The 15,773-nt window shown below is 39.7% G+C and overlaps 1 protein-coding gene across 30 annotated transcripts in view; it reads left to right on the top strand.

The window, feature by feature from the left end:
• The window catches only part of clasp2 (cytoplasmic linker associated protein 2), a 57,684-nt gene that overhangs the window by 23,388 nt on the left and 18,523 nt on the right, over positions 1–15,773 (top strand). For 17 of the 30 annotated variants that reach the window (XM_042011373.1, XM_042011372.1, XM_042011371.1 and 14 more), the window contains 17 exons: positions 3,861–3,998; positions 7,031–7,104; positions 7,253–7,345; positions 7,451–7,596; positions 7,852–7,987; positions 8,069–8,139; positions 8,302–8,361; positions 8,561–8,638; positions 8,862–9,029; positions 10,518–10,558; positions 10,927–11,082; positions 11,747–11,770; positions 12,156–12,173; positions 12,785–12,886; positions 13,105–13,131; positions 13,999–14,025; positions 15,420–15,593. In XM_042011373.1, the coding sequence (XP_041867307.1) occupies positions 3,861–3,998; positions 7,031–7,104; positions 7,253–7,345; positions 7,451–7,596; positions 7,852–7,987; positions 8,069–8,139; positions 8,302–8,361; positions 8,561–8,638; positions 8,862–9,029; positions 10,518–10,558; positions 10,927–11,082; positions 11,747–11,770; positions 12,156–12,173; positions 12,785–12,886; positions 13,105–13,131; positions 13,999–14,025; positions 15,420–15,593 (1,533 nt within the window). Of the gene's footprint in view, positions 1–2,811; positions 2,965–3,860; positions 3,999–7,030; positions 7,105–7,252; positions 7,346–7,450; positions 7,597–7,851; positions 7,988–8,068; positions 8,140–8,301; positions 8,362–8,560; positions 8,639–8,861; positions 9,030–10,517; positions 10,559–10,926; positions 11,083–11,746; positions 11,771–12,155; positions 12,174–12,784; positions 12,887–13,104; positions 13,132–13,998; positions 14,026–15,419; positions 15,594–15,773 lie in introns of those variants that run through there. The other 13 variants (XM_042011353.1, XM_042011349.1, XM_042011365.1 and 10 more) reach the window with 11 other exon arrangements.

The following is a 15,773-nucleotide window of genomic DNA, read 5'->3' as shown; positions in this document are numbered from 1 at the left end:
GTCATTCCTGTTTTTGAATCTTTCCTGAAAGGACAGAGGAGGACATCTTAGGCTGGAGTTTCCATAGTAACACATCCTGGTACATGGTGGAGCCAATATCTCTGCACATTTGTGTATATTGGGGTCTCTGTTTGGGTCTGCTTGCACAGGCTCACTTGAAATTTATATTTTGTCGGATACTTTTCAACGGGGACTCGTGACTTTGCTGATATTAAATAGCTATTAAATATATTGGAGCCAGTCTTCCACATCGGTCTCAAATTAACTCCAGATATCATCTCGATTTAATAAACTAAGATGAAATGAGTCAGTAAACTGTAAATACAGCCATCAGTTAACCAAACTGAAGATGGTAATATGTGCCACTCAATTTAAATGGCATCTTTTTTCCTTTTTGCTCTTCTGTTCATTTGAAAACTGAAGCTGGGCTGCACACATCACCATGGCAACAGCATGTGTGCAGTCTGTTTCCTACAAGAGATTCTCTCCCTCCCCTCCCTCTTTGTTGTCTTTGCTCTACCCTTCACCCAGCGACATGTACTCCCGTGGGGTCTGACTAGACAAAAGCTGTAGATGCTAATCATGCTAACAGTGATGCTAATCGCACGAACCGAGTATTGTTAATGTTCCCATGGGTTTTGTTACGATGCAATAAAGTTCACTAGTTACAAATCTAATACTGTAAATTCATTCAGATATAAAGACTACTGGGTTCCTGATTTGCTTCAGCATAAATAAAATAGGTCTCAGGTCTTTTGGCCCTTCAGCTCGTAATACTGAGCAACTTATAATCCAGGTTTGCAAGATAATGTATTACTTATTGAATGGAAAAGTTTAAGAAATTAAAGCAGTCACTAACATTAATTTATTTTACTTTATTTTTTCTCAATAATCAATCATATATGTTTTGAAGTATGAGGTTTGTTTTGTTTGTTTTTTTGCAGCTGAAGCTTTCTTATAATAAAACGATGTTTGAGAGGCGATTACATCTCTATTTGGTTCACAGTTCAGGTGACTTACAGAGGTGTTATATGTTGACTGTGCTAAATGTTCATGTTTTGCATGCTGCAGAACCAAAAGAACTTCTCAACTGACTGGAATGTGTGCACATGCAACCTACAGTTCTGTGAAGGCCAATGTAGTGGAATATGGGACTTCAATCAGGCGCAACAGTGGCAGCAATTGTTTGTGTGCATATCTGCAGCTCAATGTAAACAGGCCTCTAGTTTTTTTTTTTTTTTTTGGCTTTCCGAAGGCATGGTTACAGAGATCACAGGTGATATGTAAGACTTTGTCTTTGTGAGACTTTTATGTGAGGTTTTGTCAAAGCTGTATTTGCACATGTTAAAGAAAATCATAAAACACTGACTTAAGTGTGTGAGTATCAAGTACATCAAACACTGCTGTTTGACATGTTTGTTGTTGTGTGGACAAATGGGTGTACATTTTTTTGTTATGGATGGAAACAAAGCAGTTCTTGAAAAGCACAATATACAGTTTTGTTAACAGCTGACTGGTGTGTCTTTATGTAAAACTATGCAGCTCTTAAATACAGTCATTTGGGTCCTGAATCAAATGACACCCAGCACAGATGCTCTCTTTGCTTCCAAGTACTGATGGAAAATGTCAGAAGTGGAACTATAACAACTGCAAAACATGCTCCTGGAGAAAAGTTGAATCCTATTTAGTCCATGTCCACAGTGGAGAGAGGTAAACTAATATCACCTCACGGTAGAATTTAGGTAGAAGAAGATGAAGACTGTCACAATCATGATATTTTAGAAAATGATTTACTGTTCAAATCCAAGTTCCCTTTTTCTGGTTAATTTTTTTTCTCCTCTGTTTGTCTTAACATCTTATTAGAAAAATAATGTCAATAGATGCCTGCTGGAGTGCAGCCAGTCAAGTATCTCGACACAAACAATTAGTGGCAGTGAACCATAGCACATGAAAACTCACATATGCAAACTCTAGAATACTACATGGGAAAAATGTTTGCAGAGGACATTTCTGTATCTGGTTTCATTCAACTTCTAAAAATGGTTGAATGATGATGACTTGACGTTTTATGCAGAATGATAAGATTATACAATACTTTAATAATTGTGAAAAGCCTGCACAGAGCCTAGATTTGTATATTTGGCTTGATATTTTCCATCATTCTGATGCTGCTTCTTCTTTTTCTTTTTCTTCTTTAAAAGTGCTAAATGAAAGTAAAGTTACCTTTTTGTTAGTTAAATTAATTAGATTTTTAGCTAAGAAAAAAAGTAAATCACTATTGTGAAACAGAGCGAGGGGTCATGGCTTCAGATAGAGCAGTGTGTTTTTTTCCATACTCCCCACCCCCATCCTTCCAGTCATCACCTTTCCTTTGATCAGTGCTCTGTCACTCTTTGTTCACTTGCATATGTTAAGATAGTGTTTTTCTCTGACTGATAAATGCAGTAGCATAAAAATTATGTTAAGAGGTTGTTTATAAATGTGTGCATGAGGGGGAGGGAGAGGGTGTGGGAGCCTGTGTTGTCGGTAGTAATGATTTCAGGTTAGTTGCTCTGGAAGGGACACAGAGAAGCCCTTTTATTATTCCTGGGGTGTCTGTATTTGTGTGTCTCCCTTTCTCCCATTTTCCACACACACACACATACCCTGGGAAGCCTGCCTCCACACTGGCTGCAACACCATGATGTCACCTCTCATCCTATTGGCTGTGAGGCTGCTGAGAAAAAGAGGAGAGAGGGAGGGATGAAAGATAGAGAGGAGAGAAAGAAAATGCCGGCACTTGTCTGGGTGGAGGGGCTTTTGGACAGCGATGTGAGGAGGGTGTGCACAGCCTTAACCACACTATGAAGTGTGTGTGAGGTGTGTGTATTTGTTTTGGGATACATCTTGGAGAAGAGGGGGGACCCCAATACCACACCCTCCCAAGAAATATGAGGCGACTTATCTGCCAGCGGATCTGTGACTGTGAGTGCGGGGATGGACGGGTGTGCTGGTGTGTGTGTGTGTCTGCACCGTGTAAATGTCAGTTCATGACAGATGGAGATGTCTTTACATGTCCACTTAACATTTACTGATTTAGACACAGTTGGCTTTACCTTAAGACTGGACAATCTGGCTCATGTATGCACACATGCATTCCTGCCATTGATTTTTGCAGGTTGAGTCTATATGTGTGTGTATGTATGTATGTATGTATGTATGTAGGTGAATTGATGTATGTGTCAAGGTGTAGGGTGGTGGCTTTGGCGCATTTCTCCATAGCTGGTTGTCAGAGCGACCAGAGCGAAACTGCATTCCTATGCCAACAGTTTGAGCTCCACACTGTCTGTATGTATTGTGCGCATCATTGTTGCAAACGTGTGTCAAGTTTCAGTGCTAGCTTTGTAGCTTGTAGGATTTTTGCTAGCATGCACAATGAGGATTTGGGCTCTGGAGAGTTCTCTCGGTCACCAGTTGAGTGTTTGTGCATTTCGATCAATTGGGTGTGTTGGCTTCGGAAATTATCCTATTTTGTTTGGGTTTGCTTTTTCTTTCTTCTTAACCAGTGCAGTATTTGTAATGAGTATTGATTTAGGAATTTCACACTTAACTGTTATGTGCAGCCACTTTGTGCTGTACTTTTTCTCATTACTTTTTCTTAACTGTGCATTATCTTTCAAAGGGGTTCCAAGTCTTTTCATACGCAACATTAAAGGGGATATATAAAAGAAAAAAAAAGTGTCACCACTGATTAATGCTTTTTTTTCTGCTTGTCATGTGCGACATTGAATTGTATTATTATTTTCTTCACAATACTATTTGCCCCATCTTTGGGCATAGTTTGGTTTAGATAATGACACCTCTCTGTTTTTCCTAAACAGATCGTAGTTTTGATGACGACGACAGTGTGGATGGACGTTCTTCCTCAGCCCAGGCTGCCTTCAAGGTTCCCAAAGTTCCCAAAAAGCCTGCAGAATCCTCTGCTGCACGCAGGCCCAGCGCCACTGGCGGCAAGCTAGGTACTTAATTGATGTTTACACTCATGCTGAATATACACACATTTCATCCAGATGAAAATAAAAAGCATGGGGTTTATTTTTTATTAAAATTCAACAGCATGCTTGTTTAAGGGAATGATTTCTTGTCTTTAGATTGAAACATTGTATTGCTATCCCTCAGAAGTCTGCCCTTGTTCTCAAATCCTCTTAATCCTCCTCATGCATGCAGATTTCCTGTGTTTCAATGTAGCCTTTTCTCCTTGAACTGAAGTTTGCTTGCAGAACTTATAGCCGCTGGTCTCTGCTCCTACTGTAAGCTTTTTATGTAACAATACATCCCCATTCCTCTATTTCTACAATAACTGGATACTGTTCAAAGTATCAGAAAGACTGTGAGTTCTTATAAGCAGCAAACATTGTATACAGTCCAGAGCAACAGGCTTCCCTTGGATCTTTCCAGAAATCTGATCAACTTCCACCGGATACTTATTATCACTCTTGCATCAGTAGTCGTCTCCAGGCTTCAGAAGATCTGCCTTCTGAAATAGTTTATCATCCTCGCTTTTTCCTCATCCTCTCTATATAATCTCCCTCCGGTGGAAGCTGATTGGAGATCATATTTGCTTCCTCTTTGCAGGTATTGATTTTCCTTGGCTAGAAAGCTGTGTTCCCACAAACATGCAGCAGATCTCTGCCGATGAATCTGTGTCAGCAGTGTCACTCATAGACACATGCGCCTGTGGGTGTCAGCTTTTAACAAGCAAGCTATTGGAACGTGTTGCTGTGTAGGTCAGAAACACAAGGCTGCGATGTCTTGTTACTTGGATCCTTACGCTGTTATCGATTGTGGAGTGGTTGAGATAAGGCTAAATCAGGGCCATGCTGAATATCTTTTTTTTTTATTACTCTTACAGATTTGAAAATTGTACCATTTTAACATCTATTGATATTAAGAGGAGACCTGTTCTGAACTTTGCCACAGATTTTCACTGACTTACTTCTGAGACACTCAGCAGTTGCGGTAACACTCTCAGGAAGCATTTATGCTTAGTACTGAATTGTGGGTCATTCATGCTTGTAGCCTTACACACACCAATCACTATAGTTACAATGATCTGTGTAGATAAGTGGATCAACTAAAATATGGAAGCACTCTTTCTATCAGACATGCATTAATGGATGACTGTGATAAAGATGATGTTGCTGTAGACATGCCTAAAAATGTAAAAGCTGTTAAAATTTCCTATCATTTTATCTGTTTTTTTAAGGACTTATTGTCGATTTTTTCCTGTGCTATTTGAGAATAGTCTCCATGATGGTCTGATTGTCTCCATTTGCATTTAGATGACAGTACGCCCACACAATCTGGCACACCCAAAAGAAGCACCCAGACGGAAGATCAATATTGCAGTTTCCTAATAACTTCATCAGCCTGTATAATAAATGTGCCACGCAGAAAAGCTCTAAACCTGTTTCTGGAAGGATCAGGTAGCTCATTGTGAGCCAAGGCGGTTCTCTCATGTGAATGGTCTTTAAGGCAGCCCAACCTTTTTCCTTCATACTGTTTGAAAAATGATCTCCCAGAGTTGTTTAACTTAATTGCAGCCTTTACTGCTCAATCTGTGTGCCATGGACTTTAACACTTCATAAATCTGTAGCAAAAATAATTAGAAATTGTGTGCTCCTAAGTTTTGTTGACCAGGCTGCCACCATGTTGGTTATTTAGAGTTACTGGGGACGGTGCCTACGGAAAACCAGCAGGCTGCATCGATGTTCCCGAACTCTCTAAGGGCGTGTAGAGTTTTGACATGACACATCTTTTTGCCCCAGAATGAAATGGAAACTAACCCCAGAGGAAAAGAGGAAAGGAGAAATCTTTATTGACTTGCTCCTTTTTTTACTAGACCTACTCTTCTTTATCTGTAGCTCCTATTTAGCCTCATCTTTTTTTCTGTGAATATCAAATGTCCAGTTTGTGTCACTCTTCTCATATTTTTATTATCCTCTTGAATTGCTCCCAGATCCTACTTGTCTTCCTTCTTTTCCTCCTTTTTTCTTCTTTCTTTGTCTAGGCTCTCCCACCTCTCTGTTTTTCCAATTAGGACTTGTAGGAGGTGTGGCCCACAAAGCTTCCAACCCCCCCAGGGACATATGACCGGCATGCTCATTACTACCAGGAAGTCCATTAGAAACACAGTCTACATCAGCAAGATGTCAGCAGTCTTAGTGATATTTATGTATAATCATGCATACATTCAGTAGCTAAACTATACCATTTTTCAAACATTATCATATTTCACACTTTCCTAAGATTCATAATTACTGAATTATTTACAAACTAAAAATAAGCTCAGTTCTGTTTCAGATACAGTAATGAGAAAAGTAAATCATCATAAAATGAATGATTAGTTATCTTACAGTGCTCAGTGTCGAAGCACCTTTGCTCATAGCAGACAATAAACACTGAAGCTTTCAACCTCTGACAGCTGAGCTGTGGACTATCAGCTGTTTTCAAGCCATCTGTTTACATAAGTGTTGTTTAGGTTGATGCACATGCAACATTCTGTTGGAAAGCTGCAATACTTGTGCTTTTAATAGTGCAAAGCATTTTATGATATAGCGACTGCAGTGAATTCAGTTAACACAAAATGTAATATAACTCTCCTATAAAGCCTCCTGGTAATCCAGGATTACTTTCAGAATGTGTTTTCCCCTAGAAACCAAACATTTAATGGTACCTCACTGCCTGCTTGTAAGCATGCCAGGTCAGTGGGAGGCCCTACGATGCACTCTGTCCAGACTGCAAAAAAATGTACATAAATGTGACCTCAGTGATCCGATATGAATGTGTCCCCAGTCCAATGGATTCACACCTGTATTTATAGTTGTCCATCTGTGATTGGCTTGATCAGATGCATGTTAGCGTTAGACTTATGGAGGCATGCCAGTTTGAATTAGGGTGGATCAGTTTTAAAAATGAGAAAATTACTTTCAGGAGATACTGCAAATGCACACACACTCAGTTTTTTTTTTTTTTTTTTTTTTCTTTTCAGTGTCAAAGGAAAGTGCTGGAGCAGTTGATGAAGAAGATTTCATTAAAGCCTTCACAGATGTCCCTACTGTCCAGGTACAGTACATACAGGAGCATAAATGTGACCAGTCACACATTCATCTCATTGTATATCTACATTAAGCGTGCGAACATGGTCAAATTTAGACTTTTTTTTTTCTTCCGTTCTTCATATAATTCCTCTGCTCTCTTCTCTCTCCTGCAGATCTACTCAACAAGAGATCTTGAGGACAACCTTAACAAGATCCGCGAGATCTGCTCTGATGACAAACATGACTGGGACCAGAGAGCCAACGCTGTCAGTAGATAGTTTATTAAATGCATTTACAGCATAAAAGTTGTTTTTCTGATGTTGCAGTCGTGGCTCAGCTTTTGATCATAAATGCTTTTTGTGTTTTTGCAGCTGAAGAAAATTCGCTCATTGCTGGTTGCAGGCGCTGCCAGTTACGACTGTTTTTACCAGCACTTACGGCTACTAGATGGAGCCTTCAAACTGTCTGCAAAAGACCTGCGCTCACAAGTGGTTCGAGAGGCCTGCATCACTGTGGCGTGAGTGTTGATCACAGATTCTTGTAGTTTTGGTAAACATACACAAACACACACCCAAGAAGCATGCATCTTGTTGAAGGCTGTATCAGATATATAGTGGTTCACCAGTAGATGTTAAAAGGGTTGTTTGGCATTTTTCAACTAGTGCGTAATTTTTTTTTCTCTGCAGTTCTGCCTAGTTTAACACTAAGTTCAGGATGTTGAAGTAAATGTTTAACATGTCTTTTCTGTGTATTCTTTGGTGCTTTCATGCAGCCACCTGTCATCAGTATTGGGAAATAAATTTGACCACGGAGCAGAGGCCATAGTACCCGTCCTGTTCAACCTCATCCCCAACTGTGCCAAAGTCATGGCCACCTCTGGTGTCTCAGCCATCCGTATCATTATACGCGTGAGTCTTATTAGTCTGGTTAATATTCTTTCTGCTTTAAGTTCTGCAGCTTTTAATCAATATTGCTTCTCCTCTGCACAGCACACCCATGTACCCAGGCTCATTCCCCTGATAACCAGTAACTGCACATCCAAGTCTGTGGCCGTTAGAAGGTGAGATGCTGTGATGTTGATACCACAGTGATAAAAGCCTTGTAGAGTAATTAAGTGTCAAACAGACAAGAGCTGTACAGCCACATAAGGATTATGATGATACTGTTGATTAACACAGTTTTGGTGTTAATGAGCATAATAAAATAAATGTGTGCTCTGCAGGCGCTGCTATGATTTCTTGGACCTTCTGCTACAAGAATGGCAAACCCACTCTTTAGAAAGGTGAGGACTGCTCTGAGTTAAACTGCCTTTTTAGTCGTAAATGTGAGATTGCTTTCCTATTAAATCCAATGTGAAAGTGATCCCAAAATTTTGATCATGGTGTAGCTACACAGAGCATCATACTTCTGTATAAATGATAAAATGTGTTTCAGACATGCTTATTGGCAGTTTGTGGTCTTTCTTTGATCTGTTGTCTCAGGCATACTGCAGTTCTGGTTGAAAGCATTAAAAAGGGAATTCGAGATGCTGACTCGGAGGCCAGAGTAGAGGCCCGCAAGTAAGAGACACACACACACACACAGAATGGCATTTTTGTAAATTACATTATGTGAAAGCCACACCCTGAGACCTTTCCTCTTTTTCTTTGTAAACCTCTTGATTCTTCTCACTTGCTCTAAGCATCATTTTACTACTCCCTCCTTGACCATAATTTGACCTCCCCCTCTTTTTTTTTAGTCTTTTTCCTTTTCATTCTCACTTGCTGCTTGTGTCTCTTTCAGGACCTACTGGGGTCTGAGGAACCACTTTCCAGCAGAGGCAGATGCCCTTTATAACTCCTTAGAGTCTTCATACCAGAGGACGCTCCAGTCCTGTCTGAAGAGCTCTGGCAGTGTGGCTTCACTTCCCCAGAGTGACCGTTCCTCATCTTCCTCTCAAGAGAGCCTCAAGTAATGAACGCTCAGCACTCCTTCATGGTTCACTTTAGACCTTTTGGCTTACTCTAAAATTACATTTGACTCTTGAAACTGAAGACTAAAGTTATTTTAGAAGAACCACATTGACATTTTCTAAGACCCCGTCCTCCGTAATCTTTCTTTTGCTGTATGGATCAGTCACTGGATTAGAGTGGATTGAACCATTTGTGTTTAGTAAAACAAAATCCCTGCAACTTGATCCACTTGTTTATATAATGTTAAGAGAAACTAATTCTGTGAGATTAATGGGGGAATTACATCCTCAGTGTAACCCAGTATTTGGATTTGCTTCTCTGTATTTGGTTTCAGTGTCAAACTTCACACTTTAAGAGACAGAATTAGTTGATCACCCAAGAAAAAAAAAAAGCTATTATCAATAAAAAGATTTGCATTACTTCTATTGATGTGCCATACTGAAATTCAGGGCAAATACTGTTAGATACAATCAATGTGCATTATAAATAAATAACTGAAAAGATTTAAAATATTTCTGCTCTTCATGACACTCTGAATCAGAAAATGTTAAAAAAACATCTTGTCATATAATAATCTTTCAAATAAAAGATTTTAACAAAAAAAAAATCTTAAAACTCTCAGTTCATGGAGTGTTATCAATCAAGTCAGTTGATGTTATACTGCTTACATGCCCCAGAAAAACTTGACTAAAATAAATTTAGTCAGTTTCAGAGCAAAGTCAGTGCAGCACAACCAGGACACAGCAGATAAATGGCCATTAGTTATTATCACTGTTTTCTGATAGACAGATTACAGCCAACAGGCTGAATATCAGCTGATACCAATGTTAGGCCCAATATATCTGCTTTCTCAATCATTTGTTATAGAAATTTTTAGCTATATTGAAAAGGGAAATTAATTGTAACATGTAGCGTGCGCTGTGTTGCAGACAGACCTGAGAGGTTTTTAAATAATGCAGTTGTGGTTTCTTTTTTTGACAATGTGAAAACAGCATTTAGCTTTTTCTGCATTATATTCTGTTAAAAAGAAAAACTTTTTTGTTTCAAAATAAATGCATACACAAAGATATTTGAGTTTGCCCAATAATAGCCAATGGAAGCATTTGATAGAGTTTACCACTGAGGCTAAATAATAAAATCATTACAGTCCTGAGTAAAAGGATTCTGTCCAAATTTTCTGAATAATAATAATAATAAAAAAAACAACAACTTATATAATTGAGATAAGAAGACAAAATAAAAATCTTTGAGTTATTCATTCTGTCCATAGTTGGTCCTCGAAGGCTGCTGTCCAACAAGTTTTACATGTTTACTGCTGCAACACACAGAAACCAGAAATCTTAAGACATCTCTTAAGCTGAAGTCGGATGACTTAGCACCTTAAGAACATTAGGAAATTATTTACCTGAAAATTAAATCTTACTCATTTTTTAAATTTTTTGGTGAATGCGTGTGTACTGACCTTCTTTTCCTCCTCATTTATCAGTCGTCCTTTGTCTTCCAAGTGGTCGGCAGCTCCAGGGCGAGGTGAGTCAAGCACACGAAGCAGCTGATATACACACACACAAACAAGCTTTTTCAACATATAATCTTCTGCTCAGATGACACACACATTCAGATACATGTCAGCTTCTACAAAATCATTTTCCCATCATTCTCATTTACATCTTCTTGTGTCCAGCCCTGAAGCCGCATCCTATTGTGTTTTGTTACTGCACACGTGTGCATACACATGCTTTATATGTGTGGTTGTTTGTGTTTTTCTGTATGGTATTGTGTTTTTGTAGTATGGTGTCTGCATGTGTTTTGTGATGTGTTTATATTATTGTGTATATATATATATATATCCCATCACCTCCCTTCCCTTTTCCAACACACTCCTCCTATCCCATCAGTCCCTACCAGTTCAAAAAAGGCTGGGGTGTCGCCGGCCTCCCTGCAGCGTTCCCGTAGCGATGTGGATGTAAATGCAGCAGCAGTTGCTAAACAACGCCACGTCGGACAGACCAGGGGAGCGGGCCATCTGCCCCCTGGCTCCTACTATTCTCTGGGTAAGGGCCCTGTCAGGAAAGTTAGATGTATAATCAGACAGGCCAGACATTGGTCAGCATGTGGTTAGCACGTTGGGGATAAAGCGGGCAGATGGAGACTCCTCCTAAGGGGTCCTCTCAGATCAGTGCAGAGTGTGCTTTTAGAGTTTCTGATAAGTTGCAGGAAGATGTAAGTAATCATCTATGAAAGCTCACCTCATCTACCAAGCAGTCTGCAAGGATGGACCTACACATTCACACTTCGGTGCTTGTACTGCCTCTCTCCTCTCCTCTCCTCTCCTCTCCTCTCCTGCTGCCTGCTTTCACTCCTGTTATGGATATTCTCTGTGCATGATCTGTGGATGAATATCATCCTCCCTGTTACTTTGTCTCTGTTTCAATGTTGATCCCTACATCTGCATGGTTCGCAGTTAAAGAGATGTGTTACTAATTCACACTGTGCTCCTTCTTCTCTTGTTTCTCTTCTATCTGACTTTTCTCTGGCTCACTCTTATTTACCCTTTTTTTTTATTTTTATTTACTTCTCAACACCCTCTGTTCCCTATCCTATTTTCATTTAAATTACCTGATATTTGTTTTCCTTTCTTTGGTTCCTATTCCTTTTTTGTATCGTTATGTCTTTTCTTTTCTTCCACCCTTTTTTTTCCTCTCTTTGCTACTAAAGATGATGCCTCTGATAAAACGGATGGTAAGATCATCTCACTCTGCTTCTTGTCTTTCCTTTTTTCCGTTCTTCATGCCATCCCAATCCTATGTAAACACAGCAGTTGTGACAGTGGGGCCACAGCGCCCCCTGCTGTCAGCCCTACATTCAATCTTAACACAGTGCTCCTCATCACATAATGAATCAGATATTAACATATTTTAAAAATCATCTTCCTTCTTTACAACTACTCAGTGCTTGATTTTGTTGAAAATGCTTTAATTACTTACACATGCATTAAACTACATCATCCAGGAGGTTTCATTAGGACACTCAGGGTGTGTTTTATCGTACAAATACTGTATTATGTATGCAGCCTAGTAGATGAAATGTAAAATTTACTACATCCTCCTTCTTTATCTGTCTATAGGAACCAGGTCAGACAATGGTAAGACTGTTGTTAGGTGGCTATTTTTATGCTTGTTTTTATTTAAATGTTGTAGCTGGAAAGCTGTAGCTGTGTAATGAAGTTTTTGCTTTTAGAGATCAAGCATCATGATTGATAGTGAAGGTTACAATCAGATACTTTAATAGAAAAATACTTTATTTAAAAATATGCTTAAGCTAACGGTGTCATGAAGCTGGCTGCAGTTAATTGGTGGGAGATTACTTAACCATTAAATTCTTTTCTATGCATTTAACATTAAAATAATCTATGTTTTAATCAAAATAATTAATGCATCTGACATCGAATGCTGCAAATGGCTTCTAATTTAATCAAAACCTTTTAAATGTTTAGAGATTATTGCCTTATAACTAATTTCAGATTTTCATTTTATTTCTTGCTAAGGCTGGGATCTAATGCACTGAAGCATCTCTGCTGTAGTTAGTTGTGTCTGCACCTGCCTGTTTAGCAGCAGTAGTCGCTTTTCATCAGCTGTAGCGCTTCTTAGTTTCTGGGCTTCATTCACTTGTAGACCGTTTGTGGCTGGGTGTGTCAGCACAAGATCAAGTTCTGTTTCTTGTGTTTTTAATGGTCGTTTATCCGCTTACATGCAGGCCGAGTTCGTGCCAAGCAGCCCTTGTCTACACCCAGCAGCATGTCAAGCCAGGTGGACTCACGAGGACGCAGCCGCACCAAGATGGTGTCCCAGTCACAACGTAAGCACCTTCGTATTTCAACCAATCCAAGCATGATTTACACCCAACACATCCACATGCCCATACACAACATTACAGGCAAATACACGATCAACTGAAGCAGTGTGTGTGAATTTGTTGGGGTGGTTGTGGTTTTCTCAGGCTGTTATTGTGGAGTTTCTCAACTTGTTGCCGTCATGGTAACGATGAGCTCCGTGTAAATGTTTTTGTGCCTTCAGGTTCCGACGAATCCGATTGCACACCAGGTATTCTGTCTGTTTGTCAGAGTGTGCTTGTCTTTTGTGTACCACAGTGGGAATGGTGACCCACCTGCTATTGCTCTCATTCTGATCAAGGTGTCTTGTGTAACAAAGAGTGAGTGTGTTTCTTCTCTGCATGCTGTGTCTCATCACTAAGGGTGTTGTGGTGGACAGTTTTTCTGCTGCTCCAGCTTGGCTCTGGCTGCTGTTCAGGATTATAAAGCTACCTCAATGTACAAAAAACATAACATAAGCCTCAGCTGGTTCAAATATTGGCACACATGACTCAAATGTGAGTGAAACCGTTCTCCAAGACTACTTACTGTAATACTAAGTAGTTTTGGTTCACACCAGTCAATGCTGGAGATTCACATTCAAGGCCCCAACCAAGTTGATTAATCAGAAGTTTGAAGTCTAAATCTCAAGACAAGAGGTTACACAGATGATAAGAAATTAAAAGTTAGAAAAATCTCCATATGTGTGGGAGAAAGTGTTTGTTGGCATTTTTGTACACATTTCTTTTAAAGATTTTTTTTCTTCATTGTGAACAGGCTTTAGTTTATACATATGCTGTACCAGTCGTCCCAACATGCACTGCTTTCCCAGTCTACCATTTGCAGTTGGATCAGTGTGTTTGTGTACTTGCTTTTAGTAGTTCTTGTATTTCTTTTATTAATTGATTTGTTTAAACAAAGTGCTTCAGCTTTGTCTTCATTCTTGATGTGGAACACCAGGATTCGCTCCCATTATACTCTGTTTTCTAACTTCCATGACGCTTATGCTAACCCATAATTCATCTTAATCTGCTGTTCCTTCCCCCCCCTCACCTCTGCTTCCCCTCCCTCCTCTCTACCAATGGGCTTTTTGCCTCAGGATCTCAGTCTGCTAACCCTGTCGGTGGTAAGATTACAGCGCTACTTCTTTTTACCCCCAACTCTCTTTAGTTGTTAGCTGTACTGCCTTTCCTGTGTTGCCCAAACTTTCCTCTCTTCACGTGCACGTAGAAGGTTCACTCAGAGCTCCTCCCACTGTGGCAAAGGCATGTTAGGATTTGTAGTCACAGACTTGTAATTTGGCTGTTCGGTGATCATGCAAAACACTGTTGGAGCACTGCTTTGGAAACGCCATGTTTCTGTACTACCTTGTCTGCCTGGCTTTTGCTCAGAGTTTCTCATGTTTTGTTTTTTGTTTTTTTGTCTTAAAGTATGGTTAAATCCCAATAAAGTAATTCTGCCCGAGTCATAGCTTGCTTTGTGTTGTGACCAGTTTTACTCTGCTTCATATCTTACAAGCAGTTTGAAAAATAAGGCTTTACTCAGAGGCCTTATTTAAATTTAATAATTTGTTTCTTTAAATAAAAGGAAGAATAAAAAGCAGAGTTGGGAAAAGGAGAGAATTAGAACTTGCAGGTGTTGAAAGTGACCCAATTTCAGAAAAAAACATTTATTTGCTTCTATATATTATCTTTAATAATGACATTTAATATTCCCTCTGGGTATCTCAACACTTTCCTTTAGCTGTGATTCAAAGATGTTTTCTGTTTAGCTGCGTGTTTCTAGGTACTAGTGGATAGATGTCTTTTGTGTAAAGAGTGTGTGTGTGGATTTAGATGAGTTTTGTCCATCACTAAGGTTTAGTTTGGTCTGTGTTTACACTGTTGATCATGATAAAATCATTATTAGTTCAGCTTCATGTGTTGAACACTGTAGCTTGTTCCCCAAACATCTAAATTACACTTAATGTCCAGTCCTTCAGAGCAGCTTCTCCCCAACTGTTTGTCTTCAGGGTATGCTTAGCACTTGGAGACAGGATCCCCAGGGGAAAGAAACATATGATTAAGAATATGCAACATTTATCTGTATTGTATTCTGGTGTCGTTAAAAAGACAGAACTGCTTGTTAATTTAAAATAATGTCAGTTTTTTTCTTTTCTGTGACATATTTTTGTAAAAGGTTTTGTTCTAATTGGTTACTTCTGGTGTCATTGTTGATTTCACCTTTCCCATCCCCAGGAATCCTCTTTCCAATAAGATCAAATACTGCAATATTTGCCATCAAGTAAAATACTTACTGTCATGTATGATGGCGATATGTGTTTGGATATCATATTTAGGTGAAGGACACCTGCCTCTGTCAGCTCTATATGTGTCATTTTCCTCAAATTGAAATGATCCCATTAGGGGGATTAGTTATTTAACTTGTTAAATGCCTTCTGCTTCATTGAAAAACTTCTGACTTTACTCTGTTTTGTTTTTTGTTTATTTGTTTTTTTCCTCTTTCTCTGAACCTCTGAAGCTGGCAGTCGAAGTGGCTCCCCCGGTCGTGTGCTGACAACAACAACCCTGAGTACCATGAGTACCGGGGCACACAGGGTGCTTGCCGGAGCCACTGGGGACGGGCACAGACGGAGCCGCATCCCTCGCAGCCAGGGTTGCTCCAGGGACTCTTCACCCACTCGCCTGTCTGTTGGTAAGTATGTGAAGAACAACCCCCCCCCCCCCCCCCCCCCCCTCTGTTTTTTAAACCCTGAGTTTTCATTCTGAGATACTGAGATGTAACTCAGTTTTTTTGCTTTGGACACGGGGGGGGGGGGGGGGGTTGCTTTTTAGATGCATCGCGATGCAGACCTGAACGATTTATAGTCAGTGT

The sequence above is a fragment of the Melanotaenia boesemani genome, chromosome 17 (assembly GCF_017639745.1).
Source record: "Melanotaenia boesemani isolate fMelBoe1 chromosome 17, fMelBoe1.pri, whole genome shotgun sequence".
Taxonomy (NCBI): Eukaryota; Metazoa; Chordata; class Actinopteri; order Atheriniformes; family Melanotaeniidae; genus Melanotaenia; species Melanotaenia boesemani.
The sequence above is the reverse complement of the archived record's forward strand: the minus strand, read 5'-3'. Positions and strand labels throughout refer to the sequence as shown.